This window comes from Triticum aestivum, chromosome 2D (assembly GCF_018294505.1).
Source record: "Triticum aestivum cultivar Chinese Spring chromosome 2D, IWGSC CS RefSeq v2.1, whole genome shotgun sequence".
NCBI lineage: Eukaryota > Viridiplantae > Streptophyta > Magnoliopsida > Poales > Poaceae > Triticum > Triticum aestivum.
Window position 1 is genome coordinate 463,065,351 of NC_057799.1, and position 20,272 is coordinate 463,085,622.

Genomic DNA, 20,272 nt, shown 5'->3' on the forward strand with positions numbered 1-20,272 from the left:
AATCTGGCCACAGGCAGCCAACACATGAGAGCAAGGTAGGTGCAACAACTTCGGTTTGTTGCATGTACACTCACACGTTGGATAAAATTCCGTTCCAATTTTTACCTCGTGTGTCTTCACCTCATGTCCAGAACCAAAACCATCGGTAGGAAGCTGAACCTCATACCTCCTTTCTTGATTCCCTATGAGTCTGACAGTGTGCTTCTTTGCTTTCTCTATCTTCTTTGCCATGTATTTCATGACACGGCTACAATAAGGTGTGTTCTGATTATCTTCAATATGCTTCTTTGCTAACCCGTGCCTTTCTCTGAAATATCTCAAAGTGCCATGGAATACAGCCTCCACAATAGCGGTGAGTGGCAATGCTCTATTCCCTCTCAGCACAAAGTTATACACCTCTGCAAGATTGGTTGTCATGTGGCCATACCTAGCTCCATGTGTGTCATGCAGCAAAGACTAGTTCACTGGAGGCTCTTTCTCTATCCACTCAGAAAAATTCTTTATTGCCCTTCCCTTCTTTCTCTTAGTATTAGGAGGGTCAATTGCTGGCAAGTCACAAAGACCTACTGGCTCCTCTAGCTCCGCGATGAGTGCTGCTAATTTAACCTGATCTTCTTCCATTTTCTTCCTCGCACGGACCTGCTTCTTAGTAAACTCATCTAGTTTTGACCAAATAAATCCGTATTTGCGCTGCTGGCTCTGCTTGCATAATTTTTTGAACAAGTTCATCAACCGCTTGTTCTTGAACTGTGAGAAAAAATTAGCCCCAAGATGGCGCATGCACCACCAGCTCTGCAAGTCCCTCCAAGGTGTTGGTTCGTCAACTGTTGGATTACGTAGTGTCTTCACGGCCTTAAATATACCAGCATGTCTGTCATGAATCACACACGTTTGGTAGGTCCTTCACAATGGCAATTTTCACTTGCCGGAGGAACCATACCCGGCTGGGAAAGTTCTCACCCTCCACAAATGCCATGGCAAGTGGGATGATTTGATTGTTCCCGTCCACACCAATAGCAGTCAGGATTTGCCCTCTATACTGACCGGTCAGGAATGTACCATCCACAAACATAACAGGAGGACAATGCCGGAAAGCTTCGATGCACATAGCGAAAGAGAAGAACACTCGTTTCAACACCTTGAAATCTGGTATACTCAGCAACCTCATGTGTTGTACGTTCACATAAGTGCCCGGATTCCTCTCCTTCAGTATGCCAAGGAGACGGACAACATTATCATATGAGTCAAAGAACGTCCCAAACCTTTCCTCCATAGCCTTCTGCTTAGCCCTCCAAGCCTTCCCATAAGGAATGACATAATTCCATCTGACCTTCACTGCTGTCTGGATGTGTTTTGCTTCCATATCTTTCTTCTCTACTATCTCTGTATACATGAGTTGCGCAATGAGACTAAGTCAGGTTCGGATGCTTCACCAGCAGGTTCTTCCTCACACAATTATGTGGGACAACAATGGTGACAACCCAGTGGATGTCATACTTCGGCACGTGCCCGTGCACCTTCCCAGGACAACCTGTTTCAACACATTTCACGGTATAGTTTGTTGGACTTGATATGTGTGTCCGGAAAACCCTTTGTGTAGACATAGCCCACTTTATCACCGCATACTTCAATTTTTTTTCTTTGTATCAAACATAGCCCCTATTTGTACTTGGTTCAGATTATACTGCCATGGAGTCGCATGGCCATCGTTGACCGTAAGGCCGGTGGATATGTCCTGCTCCCATGCAGAAGGAATCGGTACCTCAACTTCATCCTCAAAATTTTTAGAATCCAATTCCTCCAGCAATCCATCCTCGTCCTCTTCCTCCATCACCCTCTGCATTTCATCCCCTTCCTCATCCCCATCAGCAAAACCAGAACCAGCTAATATTATCGACTGGCTACTCTGCCCAGTATTAGGACCACAAACATTGTGTGGCACGTAGTCCGACTCTTTCTCGGGTTGGCTAGCATCCACATCTTGTGGTTGTGACCCGGATAAAACAATCTCGTTAGCCACTTCACTGCCTTGGCCGGGTTCATACTCCCTGTGGAGTTGTACGGTATTCTCCTCCTTCGGCACAGGTTGCACAAGTGCCTATGGGTGGATTCTTCGGTCTCGGCAGCGTCTTAACAGGGACAACCAATGCTGACTCCTATCTACCGGCATCAACTCCCACTTGACATTTTTACAGGATTTGGTCCACAAAGCATGAATACTGACGGAACATACTTCAGGATCCAGCCTGAAACTCGTTGTCAACCAGTACTTCAACTGTCTAATGTCCAGTCTGTCCGGGTCTGCTAGTGTCATGACGCCATTTTTAAACTCTAAGATCAACCCCCAACTCATTATATCGAACATTACCAGTGCCGTAGTTAAACAGTCAGATTTACCGATTCTGACATTTTCACCTGTCAGACATTGTCATCTTCTCATTAATCACAACGAACACTAATATTACCCACTACACGAACTATGCGCTAAAATGCCTCCACAAATATATTAGCACTAAAATTCGCAATATGACTTATATACACTAATTAAACTATACAATTTAGATAAAATAAATTTGTGACGACATGGTTATACCTTTGAAGCGTGTGTCCCTAGCTTCTTGCTCCTCTCTTCGACTCAGCGGCACCGGCCACCACGCGGAGTTCTTGCACCATCGGACAACGACACCGCCGCCCCCTCGACGATAGGAGGTTCAACTCCGGTCACCCCCCAAGCCGCACCTCCTCCTCCACAGCTGCTGCTCCTCCTCACCACCACCTACTGCCCAACCCCACGTCCTCCTCCCCACCATGGCTACTCCTCCCCAAACGCATCAAAAACTATCCCATAGCAAGAAATAACACCGTAGGCCGTCGAGGATTGCTACGATCTATGAATTCTATGGCTTGGATGTGAAAATGGGTGGCAAATGGAGGAGATCGGAGTGGGGTGGCGACCTACAGAGAAGAACTGAGAGAGAGAAAGAAGAACAGAGGCGACAGGAAGAAGACGGGCGCGGCGCTGGCTTATCCAGCCTTTTTCGCCGATGGATGGCCGAAAACTAGTTCGGCCTATGCGTGGCCGAAAACGGCCCAATTCGGTCAGCTGGTGGCCGAGGCTACTATTATCGGCTGGGCCACCGCCGACGCCATGTCTTCGGCCCAGAAAAGCACGTCTTCGGTCAACCGCGGGCCGAAGACCCCTTTTCGGCCAAAGTTAAGCCGAAAACCCCCTTTTCGGCCCAAGCAAGGCCGACAGGGTCATACTTTTGAATTTTTTCCATTCTGTCCTATAGTTTTTGAATTTGCTTCAAAAAACGTGATAGTTTTGAAAAAAAATCCTCTAGCAGACCCCGCATCCTCCCGACCCGCAAAACGTTTTTGCAGTTCACGGAAAAACGCCTTTGCGGGCCGGCGCGGACGGCCGCAGTTGCAGACCCCGCATAATGGACCCGTAAAAAAGGATATTCCCAGAATATGCTTTTTTACGGGTTGGGGTTGCGGCGTCTGATCTGGCGCAGGTCCTCCCGGCCCGCAAAACTTAAATTTACAGCGTAATTTGATCTAGCATATTGCATTGCTTTGCTTTATTATAACAACATTGGATACAAAAGGCATCACCAAATCTTTGCTAGAATAGCAAGAGCAAAGAAAACAAGAACTACAAGTATGCATTTTAGAAGATTTCCAACTTCCGTAATTGCTCCCACTAGTTGGACTAATATCTTCTCCATGCATTCGTTGTTGATCTGTGGATTCTTGATTTTGCATTCTTCTTTCTTCATCTTTGGTTCGGAAGAAGTAGATGTTGCTTCCCCTCTAGTTGCACATGCAGCCGCATCATTGCCTTCGATTGTACTAAGGAGTGCACTAACATCTATTAAATTTCTTTCTATCAACAAATCAATGTATTGCCCTTCCCAAAACCAAAATGAGCATCCATCGTCCTATACAAAAGAATGAGCAAGCTCGAAGTGAGCCACCGCAATTGAACTAAAGAATGAACTATGAAACGAGCTACCGCAAGTGCACGTACCCCGTCGTTTTCGCATTTGAAGAACACCCATCCGGGGTGCTTCGGCGTGCTCGAAGTGAGCCGCAGCACTTTCCGCGTGCAATCGTCGCACTCTATGAGCGGCATCAGCAAGCCACAAAGACGCTGCGCGAGCGCCGAGCCCGGTGGACGGCCGGACGAGTTCATGCCCGCAAACCTTCGGCGACGGCGGGCGGACGAACTCGTACCTGCATGCGGCGATGCGCCCTTGCCTAGGCTGCGGGAGAGGCTCCCCGACCACTCCATCGCTTGGGGCAGCAACCGGCGGCCAGAAAACGCCAAATCCAGCGCCCCGCGATGAAGTGCCGCAGATCTGCAAATTCGGGGGCCCACCGACGCAGAGGGGAGGCCTCGTGCGCGTGGCGGCCTTCCGGCGTGCTCCTGCCGGCTGCGGTCACCGGAATCTTGGGTGGCGGCCGGCGGCAGCACGAGGGGGAGAGGAGAGGTGGTTGGTGGGAGAAGCGCGGGATGAAATGTCCCCCCACCAACCGCTTCCGCTTATATGCAGGGCACCGCAGCCACGAGGGGGAAACCCGCGTTTTTCCGGGTTGGGCTCGGGATTTTGCCGCGCCCCCTAGAATTTTTTGCGGGCCGTGGCGGGATGCGGGGTCTGATCGGACTGGTTTTTCCGCCCCGACCCGCATTTTGGCGGTTATTTTACGGGTCGGGACGGGATGCGGAGTCTGCTAGAGTTGCTCTAAGCGATTAGCATGGCTTTGGTTTCTGCAAGATTCAACCAATCACGTCATCCTAATCATGCTCCAACCCCATGATGCTCCGACGTTTCCATCCAAATAACGGATACGTTTAACTAATACTCCATGCCGTGTTTGACAAGCTCTTGACGGTGAGCCTACAGATGATCATTTGTTTTTTCTTATTGTTGCATGTCAACGGTGCACCAATGAAATGGTCGGCGTGATGGGCGATTTGCCAGTGGAGGTTAGTGCGCGACATAGAGCTCAGGTTAACAGATGCTTGGCTGAGGACCAAAAGTTGGCTAGCCACCCGGCACAAGACGGGCATCAGCTCCTGCCACCTCACAACGTGAAAAGAAAGAAGTTTTGTGTCACATTTCGGGGATGGGGGCAGCATAAAGACGGCGACGGCGAGGAGTGTGGTTGCACACGACAGATTTGTGATTCCTAGCCGTTGGGCGTCCTTCGGGACTGTGGAGTGACGGGGTAGTGGAGCGCACGCACGAACCCCATCGCAAAGCTGAAAAAACTGCAGATCACTCCGTCCCCATTACCGGCGAGGCAAGGCCCACCTCGTGTGGAGATTAAAGACTGAATAGTCACTGCAAGGAAGTTGATCATGGACTGTGGTGGCCGGAGCCTGCGGCAATAACTTGGCACGATGACGACCAGCCTGTGTCTCTCTCCAGATCATTGTCCATGGCAGGGAATGATCGGCCGCCATTGCGGTTGGCTGCAAGCTGCATCGTCGACTTCAGAGTAATTGCCTTAACGTGTTTCAGTCTTAAATTCTTTGTGGAGTGCTCGCTCCTATGTAGACATAGACATAAATTGCTCGTTTCTTCCTGCATTCTCGACTTTTTTTTCTCTTTGTCTTCTGACAAGAGAAGCACTCTCAACTTTGATTTCATCACAGGGTATCCTAGAGCTTGGGCCGTGGATTATGTACTATATAGGGATGGCTTCAGCTTCCATTTTCGTTATGGGCTGGGCTGGGCTGGGCCGTGAACGCACCAGGCCTGTGATTTGACAAAGGATCCTCTTCAACAACAATGAAGGAAAGGGTTTTCAAGAAGAAAAAAAACGAAAGAAAGGGTATGGTATACTCCCTCCGTTTTTCCTAAATATAAGTCTTTCTAGAGATTTCAACAAGTGACTACATACGAAGCAAAATGAGTGAATCTACACTCTAAAATATGTCTACATACATCCGTATGTTGTATTCCATTTAAAATGTCTAAAAAGACTTATATTTAGGAACGGAGGGAGTAGCACTCATGATTGTAAATTCCCACAAAAAAACCATTATCAGAAAATCCTATTTACCGCTTGTTGCGGGGATTCATTCAGAAGTGAATCCCTGTAATACATCTTGCCTTCTGGATTCGAATTAGATTTGCGAACTGTATAGGATTATTTGCTAGGATGCATCAATTCCTAAAATGATCATCTCATTATTTTTTGATTGTCTACTATAACAAGATTTGCCCGACTACGATGAGGGACGGGCGATGACAACGGTGTGCCTTTGGCGCTTCAGTGATTGTAGTTGTCACTAGATGGTCTATGGACATCGATATAAACATTGTTACTTCTTGTCTTCATTCTATTACCATGATGTCTAATGAATAGATCGGAAGTTTTTACCACAAAAAAAGGTCTCACAAAACAATCTTTGAAACATGCACCCTTGACGTAACGGGGCACCACACCACTATTTGTTCCAATTTTGAGAAGGTCTTTCTCTCATTTTTTTTTACTTTTCTATGTGTTTCTTTGTTAGTTTTATAAGTACTCTTTCATTTTTATTATGTTTGTTTTTTCTTCCCTTTTCTATTTCCTTTTCCATTTTTTAAATTTGGAACATGTATTACAAATTCTTGAACATGTTATAAATTAGGAAGATTTTTTTAATTCGTAAAGAATAATATTCATAATGTTTTAAATCACGATCATTTTTCCAATTTGTGAGCCTTTTAAAAATTTGTAAATATTTTTCAAAAATTCATGAACATTTTTTTTCATATTTTTGAACAATTTCTTTATTAAGTTCCTGAAGATTTAAAAAAAAATTCAGAAACCTTTTCAAATTCCTGAATATTTTTTCAAAACTATAGGGAAGTACTCCCTCCATCCCATAATATTTTTCAAAACTAGTGTAAAAAACGCTCTTGTATTATGGGACGGATGGAGTATTATAGTAGAAACCGGGAAAAATAAAAAAAGACTGACCGAAAACCCGACTGGAAAAAATCGTCAGCACGCGTAGCGCGACATGGGCCACAGCGCAGTGTGCATTATGGCAACATTTCGACGCTTAAGGCGCAGAATACGAGGTCCTGCCATTTGATCTCTCAGGACAGACCAACTGCCTTCCTCGCCCGCCTGCTCCGACCAAGTTGTCTGACGATCTGCAAGATACATGAAGGTTTGATGTTTCATGCACTGAAATATGCTGCCACCAAGGCACAAAGTGCCATACAAGGTTTTGTATACTTGTTCGTGGAACGTCAAGGTTCTGTATACAGTGTTGGAAACTGGAATAGTACACTCATAACTCATTTTGGTCGAAATGATAACTTTCCACATGTTGACCATGATTGTATCTACCGGCAAGAGGAATCATGCAGCCACGAATTTGTTCAAAAGTAAAAAAGATGGATCCCAGTAGCTTCAACTTTTCCCGGTCTCCGAGACACCGAGATGATGCTCCATGGTGGGGGTTCTTTTTCAGAGAACCCACAAGGAAACCAAGGGACGACGAAGGCCTCCGCCTGCATCCGGTGCAGGGTACCGGTGTCGTCCATCGTCCTTGGCGTCACAGAAGATTTCCCCGCGTAGCTTCTGTTTCTGGTTTACTTACTCCAGGACGTCACCACTTCACGGGTTCAGACCTACTCCTCCGGTCCTACCTACCAAGCTCGTACCAACCCAGAACTAGCTAGGCATATCACGTGAGAGACGCAACGAGGTAACACCGGCGGTTGAGACTTGGGAGTAAAACGCCTTCATCACATGACCTGGATACCCAATTTCGTCAAGCTTTGGTTGGTTTTCGCTACCCAATCTCGATCGGTCTCGACATTTTTGAAACAAGGCAAAGGACTTGCCATTTTCATTTAATAAGGAGAGGTTTGAGAACAGACATCGCCAAGCGACGGAAAAACAAAACAATTACTCTCGCGGCATTACATTACGCAAATGCTTAGCACCTGCATTGGCCCAAATCGAAACTTCCTCTTTGATGCCTCGCATGACAATCGCCACCGGCGCCACTTTGCTCCTGAATACACGAGCATTCCTTTCATTCCATATCTGCCATCCCACAAGAAGTAACAGAGAAGATAGGGCCTTCGTCGGGAGTGTATTATCAGAAAGAACCGCATCCCACCAAGATTTCACCGAATAGGTCTCGACATGAAGTGCAGCTCTGAGACGCTGCATTCATGACGGGGTCAAGAGGCCAATAATACATTCTTGTCGATTGTCATCCAGCAGACAATGCAGTACGGCCACACATCCATGCCACCGCCTGCAGACATCATGACGGTTGACGGAGCAAGGATCAGATCAGTCTGGCACCAGATGACCAGCGGAATTTTGGCTTTGGAGCCACGGGGTGCTCAAAGAAAATGGCAGGGCAAGGCAACAGATACACAACGTTTTACCTGACACGGCATTGTCAATTTTGTCACGGTGTCACGGAGCTGCTATCGTGAAGCATAGCATAGCACGCATGTGTAAGTCACGCTGGCTTAACTTATAAAAAACCGGAGAAATGGCAACGTCTTATTTGCAGAGCAAGGGTCCTCTTGGCGGCCACGAGCACCAACCACACATATACTTGGTGTGCAAAATATCAAACGGGCCAAGAAATATCATCAGGGGCGTGGTGAGGCAGGAAGGAGAAGGAACGGCCAGCGAAAGCAGGCGACAAGACATCCACATACACTCGCACTGAATTTTAATAAACAAGTTTCGCGCAGGACCTAGCTACAGGTCGGCGTGGGCCGTTCAGCGAACACGTCCCGGTGAGTTCTCTTCAACCTCCATAATGCATATCCATAGACTGTAGGAACGGATCGGGGGGGAAATAATGCAATCGATCGAGATGAGAGCGACGGCTAAGATGGTGGCAGGAAGAGGAAACTGCAGCCAGCAGCAGCTCGATTATCAGTTTTGGAATCTGATCAGAAATGAGGTATAGTAGTACTGGAATTCACGAGCGGCGCCAGAGACCTATAAAATTGAGAGTGGTGCCCAGCCTCCCAGGAAGACAAAATTTGAAAAACGGGCGCGCAGTTCCCCGGGTGTGGTGTGGGTGTGGGCGGATCACCGGGGTCAGAGGGCATGCATCGTGCCCCAGTTTCCGTGCAGGCGACGAGCATCCGAAGCAAAGCGCACAGCGAAAGATGTGGTAGCGGACAAAATGACCGACAGGCTTCACGTTTCGGATTAATGGCGCTCACGCGCCCGGCACAGTAGGAGCACTGTTCCATCAGTGGCTGCGGCAGCGATCGACCAGCCGGAGAGGGCACCATTTCGAACGTCCAAGATAGAGGTGCTTCGTGTCGACAGACTGGGCAGCATGACCCGCAAATTCAAATTTTCACTACCAGCATATGCAATGTTCTGTGGACTTTGGTTCCTCTGGGAGCATTTTCTCAAACAAGCTTTGCATCACCCCTTGGCTGTATTTTATTTATATACTATGTCAGTTGTTATGTTTGGTTAGTTAAGCAGATGCCCTAGTTTGACCAACTACCCCTACATTTGTGCTTAGTAAAAGATCTTTCTCCCCCACTTCACTATCTGATGGTTTTCTGTCAGGCTGATCCGCTGAAAATATCAGAAAGAGTATTGATAAGCACTCTATTACTTTTATTGATAGCTACACTGATTTTTTATAGCCCTCCATGTCAAGGCAATGAAGCAGATAAAAGAACAACATTGACTACATCCTCAAAGAATCTGTCGAGGTCCAAGACTAACCTGTAACGCGTATGCAAGACTTGACACATGCGCATCATCATCACACTAACCCTTGAAAGCTCCTACTAATAGTTTTTCTTAAGGACCAGACACAAGTACAACAAATATCTAACTTTTATTCACCCAGGAAGATATACCCCAGTGACAAGGCATTTACTGACAACTGACTATGATGTCTTTGTGACAAAAGGAGGAGAGCTACTCTTATATGAACTTATATTTGCTTAACTTGTACTCCAAACACAACAAACCTACAAGCGCACTTTCAAATGTAGCGTGCTACACATTTGTTACAAGTTAATTCTCAGCACCAACAAGGTTGTTACCAGTCATATGACAACAACTAACCAAAGTCTCGCAATATAAAATTTACGACTCAAAAGTATCGACAGGCACAGGCACGGACTAGATATTATAAACTGAAACACAAGAGAATAAGTAATCACCGACTTTACTCTGTTTCTAGATGTGAGTTATCATGGATTGGTTAAGATGACGATTCAATTAACATGCCAGCGTAAACCGATAAGACACGTATACCACTTTACACGATATGGAATCCTTCACAATCAGCATATCACTACCACTGCTAATTAAACTTCCAAGCAACAACTAGCATATCGCTATCCAAGACCTTTATAAGTAACAACAGGAAATGGCACCTGGTTTAAAGTATGCATTTTCTTTGATTGTTTCCGTGCACCATTTCATTTGCATACTTTATGGATGACAAGTTGGACAAACTGAATAAGAATCGTCTATGCACAAAGAAAGATATCAAATCTCAATTCCGCATGTTCTTGCTACAAGCCTACAAGACTAACTCAAACTATTGTGCGTAGTTGCATAGCATGTGCCAACATTGTATGCCGACAATCGACAGTGTTTGGCATCGATATATTGACTAAATGTATGTGTTCGACAGTGAAGGTTAATGTTTAAGTACTGATCTAGAAATGCAAACACGGAGTTGCAGCTTGATGCAAACAAACAAAAAAAGATTTTCCTGGATACGGATGGAAGCATGTTGATCACCAGCAGTGCTGTACCATAGCAAGGTAAAATCAGAACAAGGGGGAGACTACTGATGATGCTATTAGCTCCACAGTAAAACACGGAATTATCCATAATGGAGGTTTTGCATGGACTGGATATGAAATGTAACAAGCTAAGGAACACGAACATGAGACTAGAAACGATCAATAGCAAAGGAGTTCATGGATTTCCATATCCCACATCACGCTGGTGGAGGGTTGCCAAATCTCCTTCTAAGTGCCGACATGACGCTCCGCATCCTACTGTTCGCCTGAGCAAAAGATTGTGCACCAGCAGCATTAGTGGGAAGGTCCATGGCAGCCATCTGACCAGTTAGCTCTGTAACCTGTGCTTGTTGTCCAGTCTCTTGCACACCATTTTCACTTGGAGCGACCGCATCATGCTCCAACACAATATCCAGGCTGATCGAGAAGGAATCCCCCCTGGCCATCTTCAGATGCTCAACGCATTCATACGATACTCCGCGGCACCTCTTCAACTTCACCTTGACCAAACTGGGGCAACCCCCATTCAGTGCTCCCATCCCGCGATCTGTGACCGGGCATCCCTTGATGCAAAGCTTCTTGAGAGCAGCACATCGCTCTGCCAGGCAGATAATCTCGGTATCCCCTACAGTCTCACAGCCACAAAGCGCAAGACGCTCCAATGCGCGGCAGTGCTCACCAAGCATCCGGAGACTCTGCACGGTGGGGTTGACCCCTATCAAGACAAGCTCCTGAAGGTCCGGGCATCCTCGAGCAACAGCCATGAGGCCGCAATCACCGATCCGGTTTGTGCGCCAGCCATCGATATGCAGCTTGCGCAGCTTGTGGCAGTTCTGCGCAACACTGATTATGCCTCCATCGGTGCATTCAGGGGTCTTGACAAGGAAGAGCACCTCCAGATTCGCACAGGCCGAGACAGCACTCAGACCACGGTCACCGACCTGGAGCTTCTCAAGGTGAATCTCAACGAGGCCAGGAGCACGGGCGGCAATGACCTCTAGTGGCAGGTCCCAGCCACCGGAGCACCGCAGGATCTTGAGCGAGCGGAGATTCGGCGAGGACGAGACGAGCGGCACAAAGCAGAGGGCGCTGTATAGATCCTTGAGGCAGACCGAGCGCAGCGACATGGCGAGCGGGAACAGGATGTCCTCGGTGATGGCGGTGGCGGTGATTGCGCCCGAAGTGTCCGGGAGGCCGCGGAGGCGCTTGACGGAGAGGTCCTCGAGGAGGGGGCAGGACTGGACCACGGCGACGAAGGCCTTGGGGCCGAAGGTGCAGGATGCGACGGAGAGCTTGCGGAGCACGGGGGCCGCGGCGGCGAGGGAGGCGAGGCCGGCGTCGGACAGCTGCCTGAGGCCCCTGAGCTTGAGCCTGGCGAGGCGGTCGGAGGGCAGCGTGGCGGCGACGGCGGCGGCCCCGCCGTCGTTGAGGCTGTCGGCGCCCGAGCCGCGCGCGCAGCGGAGGGCGAGCTTGGTGACGGCGGTGAAGCGGGAGAAGATGGCGGGGGTGTTGTAGCCGAGCATGGCGCGCGCGTCGAGGGAGAGGCGGTGGCGCGTGGCGGCGTCGACCTCCTTCCAGCGCGCGCAGGTGAGGGAGCAGGCGTTGCGCTCGGCCGGGGTGAGCGAGGCGAAGACGAGCGTGAGGATCTCGTCGGGGAGGTCCTGCGTGTAGTCGCGGGCCGGCGGGGGCGGCGCGAAGGTGGAGGGGGTGGGGTCGAGGCTGCCGCTCCCCGCGCCCGCGGGCATCGGCGGCGCCATGGAGGAGGGGGAAGGGGAGGGCGGGGAGGGGATGGGGGATTTGGAGGGGTGGGGGGCGGAGGGGGACTGGCCCATGCTAGGCGGGCGCCCCCGGGATGCGTGGGGAGGCGCTGGCCATGCGGGTGGATGGGAGGGAGGAAGGATGGATCTGCCTGCCTGCCTGCCGATCTGTTCTGGGGCTGCGGCTGCGGTGGGGAGGGGAGGGAGGGGATGACTCCTTTGGTTGTTCGGAGTTGGAGGAAAATGGGGAAAGTATACATACGGAGGAGGTGCGTTTTGCAGGTGCTTCATGGTCATGTCATGTGGTGCCGCGGGCCGCGAGGCTGGGTTTGGTTGGTTGGTTGGGTTGGCCCTGGAACTCGGTCGTTTGTTGATGAATTTCATTTTGTGTTCCAGGTATTTCTATGGAGTCACGCTTATACTGCGTCACGGTCATGCCAACCGTATTTCTCGACACTGTACAAATACAAACGCTCATACATACATACATACATACATATATACACATATCAAAAGAGAACAAACGAAGGGAGCACCGGACGCTCACAGAGATTAGCAACTTTTGGCCGTCCAATCGAAAGTCCCTCGCGATACCGACTGACCGATCGAGCCCGATTGCCGTGAGCCATCCGATTTTGACCCCGATCGACCTGGGCCGTCAGAAAAATTCCAGTTGCAACAAAATGTAAATACCGTGTCCCCGCCAGGACATTTTGGTCATTTCACTTGTGTGTGTGTGTGGGGGGGGGGGGTATAAAGGGGGCCGCTGCCGTGGGAGACCTAAGCCGCCGCCTCCTCCCGCACCCGCCCACTCTCCTCTCTTCCCTGATCCCCTCCCAACCCTAGCAGCCGCCGCCGCGCTCTCGTCCTCCTCTCCTCCCGTCCCGTCCCGTCCCCCCCCCCCCGATCTGAATCCTCCCCCAGAACCCAACCCATGGCGCCGCCCAGCTCGCCGCCCTCGGCCGTGGAGCCATAGCGGGGCTCCTCGTGCAAGCGCACGGCCTCCGCCTAGGCCGCGCCCTAGGCCGACCAGGAGCCCGCGCAAGGGCACCGCATTCGGGAAGATGAAGTTGGCTCCCAAGGCGGCGACGGGCAAGAAGCAGCAGAAGTGGTGAGAGGCTAGGGTTTGTCTTCGTCCGGGGAACTGCAGGTCGACCCCTTCTCTCTCTCTCTCCTTTCTCTGTTCTTGTTTGTTTGTAGCATGGGCTTGTAGATTTTTTGTCTTATCTGTCTGGAGATGCTGTTGGATTCGGACTATATTCCAAAGACGGGGGCCTTTTGTGCTCTCTGGTTTGGCTAGATTCCAAGTGTTAGGAGTTTTTTTGGCTCGATGGTCTGGCTAGGTTCCAAAGATGGCCACTTTTTTGGGGCCTTTTGTGCTACCTTGCTTGGAATCGATGGGAGAGAGAAGGGTTTAGGTAGGTTCCAAGTATTGGGATCTTTTGGATCGGTGGTTTGACTAGGTTCGAAAAAATGGACTTTCGTTGCTGCCTTGTTACCAAGGACCAATGAATCGATGGGAGAACAGCGAAAGGGATGCATTTCAAGGACCGTATTGTTTTAGTTACTGCTGCAGATTTTCATTTTGTTGAATATGGGAGAATAGCGAAAGGGATGCAGTTTTAATATTCTTACAAATGTTTTGATGGGAGTCTTTCAGAGATTATCCAATTCATCTCTATACCCTCAAGGTTTGTTCCCTCTTATCCAGTCTTTGTTTCTAGCTGTATATCTGTTTTGACCTGACATGATTTAGAAGAGGAAATGGAAAATATGAGTGGGTTTGGTTAGAAGTGCTATGATGCTTACATGATTGTATAAATAGATTTTTCCCTCACCTCCAGTGCGCGTGGGTTATTGCATATCTGGCGTCCTCTTAATTTTATATGCCTTGGTGGCGTTCAGTTGTTTCTCTAACTCTTTATATGTTTATTTGGTAAATACTTGCTTCATTGGAGCCATTTTGTTTTTGTTCTGTATAGTGCCACCTGATTCTAAATTATTATGCATTTGCTCACAAGAAAAGCAGTTAGGACTAGAAAGCTGCATTGTTATTCCTTTTCCTTGGTTCAGACTGTAGTGTCAAGTTTAGAGATGGTTGCAGCAAGGTTAAGTTCCTTTTTTACTACACATGGATGTTCTGAATATGTTCTACCAAAACATTTTCTAACTAAAATATTGATTTCATATTGTTGTTTTCTGTGACCTTTGGTAGAAGGATCTGCTCATGTATTTTTCCTGTGTATATCTTTGTACTAAAAAAATGCATTTTTGCTAAATAGTAATTCCTAAATAATTGTTTCTGATAAACAACGATGCCTTTCTTACACAGGTTGTTTGATGCGTTCATGCTCGTCGGCGGGACGGTGCAAGGCGCAACTCCGACGCGGTTCCTCGCCGGTTAGACGGCGTTTAGGCGCAACCCCGGCTCGCACTGAGTACTGGCTCGGCTACAACCTCCCTCGGTGAGGTCCATCTTCCTCCTGCTCCTCTGCTTCGGCTACTGTATGGGACATGGCCATGGCTATATTGATGTGGTGCTCGTCTGGTTGATGCTCTATGCCCTACTCATGCATCGGTTCCTACTTGAGCTCTGTAGTTGTGGATCCATGCCATTTTAGGGTTTGCAGGCTGTTGTTCATGTTTAGTTGCTATCATAGGATCTCATGTGATGCTCTGGTTTACAGGTGGATGCCCTGGTCCCTATAGCTATGCTCCTGGATTTGCTAGATTGATCAGCGGGGTTCGTGCTAGGGTGATGATGATTTTCATTTTGTTGAATATGGGAGAATAGCGAAAGGGATGCATTTCAGTTTTAATATTCTTACAAATGTTTTGATGGGAGTCTTTCAGAGAATATCCAGTTCATCTCTATATCCTCAAGGTTTGTTCCCTCTTATCCAGTCTTTGCTTCTAGCTGTATATCTGTTTTGACCTGACATGATTTAGAAGAGGAAATGGGAAATATGAGTGGGTTTGGTTAGGAGTGCTATGATGCTTACATGATTGTATAAATAGATTTTTCCCTGACCTCCAGTGCGCATGGGTTATTGCATATCTGGCGTCCTCTTAATTTTATACGCCTTGGTGGCGTTCAGTTGTTTATCTAACTCTTTATATGTTTATTTGGTCAATACTTGCTTCATTGGAGCCATTTTGTTTTTGTTCTGTATAGTGCCACCTGAGTCTAAATTATTATGCATTCGCTCACAAGAAAAGCAGTCGGGACTAGAAAGCTGCATTGTTATTCCTTTTCCTTGGTTCAGACTGTAGTGTCAAGTTCAGAGATGGTTGCAGGAAGGTTAAGTTCCTTTTTTACTGCACATGGATGTTCTGAATATGTTCTACCAAAACATTTTCTAACTAAAATATTGATTTCATATTGTTGTTTTATGTGACCTTTGATAGAAGGATCTGCTCATGTATTTTTCCTGTGTATATCTTTGTACTAAAAAAATGCATTTCTGCTAAATAGTAATTCCTAAATAATTGTTTCTGATAAACAACGATGCCTTTCTTACACAGGTTGTTTGATGCGTTCGTGCTCGTCGGCGGGACGGTGCAAGGCGCAACTCTGACGCGGTTCCTCGCCGGTTGGACGGCGTTCAGGCGCAACCCCGGCTCACACTGAGTACTGCCTCGGCTACAACCTCCCTCGGTGAGGTCCATCTTCCTCCTGCTCCTCTGCTTCGGCTACTGTATGGGACATGGCCATGGCTATATTGATGTGGTGCTCGTCTGGTTGATGCTCTATGCCCTACTCGTGCATCGGTTCCTACTTGAGCTCTGTAGTTGTGGATCCATGCCATTTTAGGGTTTGCGGGCTGTTGTTCATGTTTAGTTGCTATCATAGGATCTCATGTGATACTCTGGTTTACATGTGGATGCCCCTGGTCCCTATAGCTATGCTCCTGGATTTGCTAGATTGATCAGTGGCGCTCGTGCTAGGGCGATGATGATTAATCGTGGATGAAATAAGTGTGCCTTTGAGCAATCGTGGCACCTGTGCGTATCAGGTTGGATCCTCCCTCTTGTCTCTAGAATCCTTTTTGATCCTGTGATACTTGTTGTTGTCCTTGGATGGTCATTCTTCTTGAGTGATAACCAGGGTAGCTCCACTGTATAAACAAATTGATCTGGTGATAAGAGATGACGGGGGTAGGTTATATGATCGAGGAAAGGTGAATCTGATCCCACTATGCAATGAACCCTGAATCGAGAAAGATGAGACGAAGCGAGCTACCTGGCTCCTCAAAGCTCAGCGACTCTGGGCCGTTCGATCGAAAGTCCCTCGCGATGCCGACCGTCCGATCTCGAGCCCGATCTCCGTGAGCCGTCCGATTTTGACCCCGGTCGACTTGGGCCGTCGGATAAAATCCTAGTTGCAACAAAATGTAAATACCGTGCCCCCACCAGGGCATCTGGGTCATTTCGCTTAGGGGGGGGGGTATAAAATGACCGCGGCTTCCTGCGATTAAAACCTAGCCGCCGCCTCCTCTCTCACTCGCTCCTGCAGCCACCTCCCTCCCTCCCTCCCATGTAGGTGGCTCCCACCGACCACGGCGACGGCGGCAGCGGCCACGGAGGAGAGCGGCATATCAGCGGCGCCGGCGATGGCGTCCGTGGCGGCTATGCAATGAACCCTGAACCATTTTTATTTGTATTTAAAGGTGTTGCTAATTTATGCTCAAGTGGTGTTCGTGCTAGGGCGATGATGATTACCTTGGCTGGAATTAGTGTGCCTTTGAGCAATCGAGGCACCTGTGGGTATCAAGTTGGATCCTCCCTCTTGTCTCTAGAATCCTTTTTGATCCTGTGATACTTGTTGTTGTCCTTGGATTGTCATTCTTGTTGAGTGATAACCAGGGCAACTCTACTGTATAAACAGATTGATCTAGTGATAAGAGATGATGGGGGTAGGTTATATGATCGAGGAAAGGCGAATCTGAGCCCAGTATGCAATAAAACTGCAGCTACCTCCTCTAATGTGTGTAATATTGAAGGCAAAAAAGAACTTTTCATGTCTTGCTACTTTAAAATTCCAAAAGGTTCATTCTTCCTTTGCTGGTTACTTAACCATGATTTTTTTTGCTTTGGTTCTGGTTGAGATACTAAAGGTTGTTTATATATGAAAAGAACAGACACTTATAGTTTTGTATGCCTCAACTGTAGCTTAGGATCCAGTGTTGTAGTGCTTTGCCTAATTAAGAATAACTCTAACAATAATAGTGGTTCTTTCCTTCTGATTTGAACTGAGAGAGGGCCATTGATTCTTGATATTAAGGTGACCCCATTTTTCTATGCCTCATGATCATGCTGCTCTATGCTCCCTTTTAAAAATCCCGTTGGCATGCCTCGCCTCCACCTCCCGTGGCCCTGACCCAGGGTTTGATTGGCGAGCTCGCTGCCGTCGGCCTTGGACGAGGAGATCCGGCACACGCACAAGAAGGAGCTCCGCCTCTGCTGCCTCTGCACGCCCCAGGTATAGCAGATCCCCATCCCTGCCTTTTCTAATTTCCTCATTAATAATTTCTAGTGGTTGTAGTATCGGGGAGACAGTGGGTTCGTATGATATCATTTTTTATATCCTGAAGGGAGCCTGTGCCGTTGAATGCTATAAAGAACATGATCAATTGGTTTCACAAGGAGATGAATATGGACTGGTTTAGGAAAAGAAAATATTTTGTATATATGCATTGGTAATTATTCCTCAAAAAGATGCTGGTTAAACTGAGTCATGTTTTGTATCTTGGTCTGTACCCTGCTTGATATCCTAATATTGAACGTGAACTTCAGATATGGAGTATTGGTTCTCCTGATCCTAACTTCACATTAGATGGCCACTCAAAAGGCGTGAACTGTGTTGATTAATTCACCGGTGGTTATCGACCATTTTTAATTACTGGATCTGATGATCAAACTGCAAAGGCGTGTCTTCTACGATGAATTGTGCTATTGTGAGGGTATATTGGGATTGATCTAACTTATTACCTGATTTTTTGGATCAGGTTTGGGATTACCAAACCAAGAGCTGTGTTCAAACACTTGAAGGATATGCACACAATGTGCCCATTGTCTGTTTCCATCCAGAACTACCTACTATAATTACTGGCTCAGAGGATGGCACCATTCGGTTGTGGCACTCTACAACCTACAGGTACTCTCTCTCATACTATGATATTGCTTGGAGATGATACTAACAGTGCGCTGTCTGAAAACCAGCTTTGTTTTACTAAAATCTATTTAGTTACACGCAATACAGTTACTGGCTGTAATTTTTTTCTTCTACACGTTTTTTGTTTGCAAGTAATATCTTCTGCACTGGACTATACACATTCGTTGTTTCCCAACTGATGCAAGTTTATTTCTTTAACTTGGTAGTGTAGATAGTGCCTTTTTCATGAATCATGAGCAAGAATGTGGTCTGTTCTTAATTCTTCCATTTCTCCCAAGCATTTAATTATTTCTTTTCTTGTAGAACAAGTGAATAACACTTTGCTTGATGCACTTACAGGCTTGAGAACACTCTTAATTATGGTCTTGAGCGAGTTTGGGCTTTAGGATACATGAAGGGGTCACGAAGGTAATGAATATTTAGCTCTTGCTCTATTTCAGTTCTATGGTAATATGCTCAATGTGAAGGGCCAATACACGAATATGTCTTCTCATCTGCTACTGAAGCTCCACACGGACTGACAATCCATTTTCTTTCTCTGCGACACAATTTTCTATATTGTGACAACATTGTGTATTTGCTAAACTACTTCTTCCAAAAAGAATCTTCACTGAAAATGTAGAGTTCATGCTTTTATTTACTTGTTCTTTCCTTTCAAGTTAAGGCAGTGATATATAATATTTTAATTTTTATAGGATTGTGATTGGATACGATGAAGGGACAATTATGATAAAAATGGCTGTGAAGTTCCGGTTGTTAGCATGGAAAACAATGGAAAAATCATATGGGCAAAACATAACGAAATCCAAACTGTTAATATCAAGGATGTTGGTGCAGGCAATAAGGTTCTTCTTCTTTGCCATGTTAATGTGTTGAAGGCTTGTTAATTTTGGTTCATTTCTTCTTTTGATGACCGGTTGAGCTGATTTAGCTCTTTTCTTCTTTATCTGTTTCAACAATTGGATGCTTTAAAGGATTTGAATGGAGTTCACGGTGTGAAACTGAACCCTGCTGCCATGTCGCCACGTTCATGCAGTGGTCCTTGACCTTCTGGTTTTCTCGCTGGACACTCCATGCGCCACAAGCTGGTACCCTCGCTGGATATAGGGACTGCTACAATGCACAGGTATTGACATTTTAGATGGAGTTTTAAAATCTTTTTTCTTTTCTTCGGATTTTGTATGCATGCTGGACGTATCCAACTCCATTTTCTACAAATTAAAACATTCGCCTGCACTTTATTGCGAAATCAGATTCTATAGTTGCTTAGAAAAAGCATATGCATCACTAATCCATTTTTAGATTCTATGCTTGTTGTACGTCTACTGAAAGATGGTGAATTCAAGTTAGATGTTCCTATTGTAGTCAACATATTTACACACTTATATATGCATATAGTTGTGCATAATTACTTACGTGTGCATACTGTTTAGACTTTATTGCTATTAAAATTGGCTATTCATTCTTGTTTTCCCATTGCTTCTGCAGGCAATGCATGGCAATCCGCGCTTCTACGGGCAACAACAAAAACAGGGTGAAACAAAGCAAGCACAAAAGAA

The 20,272-nt window shown here is 47.1% G+C and overlaps 1 protein-coding gene across 1 annotated transcript; it reads right to left on the bottom strand.

Annotated features, from left to right (window-relative positions):
• Positions 1-10,800: 10,800 nt before the first annotated feature.
• LOC123053845 (F-box protein At1g47056) lies at positions 10,801-12,752 on the bottom strand. The gene has a single exon (XM_044477422.1). It carries the CDS (start codon positions 12,611-12,613, stop codon positions 10,979-10,981), a length of 1,635 nt encoding a protein of 544 aa, XP_044333357.1. The 5' UTR covers positions 12,614-12,752; the 3' UTR covers positions 10,801-10,978.
• Positions 12,753-20,272: the final 7,520 nt, after the last annotated feature.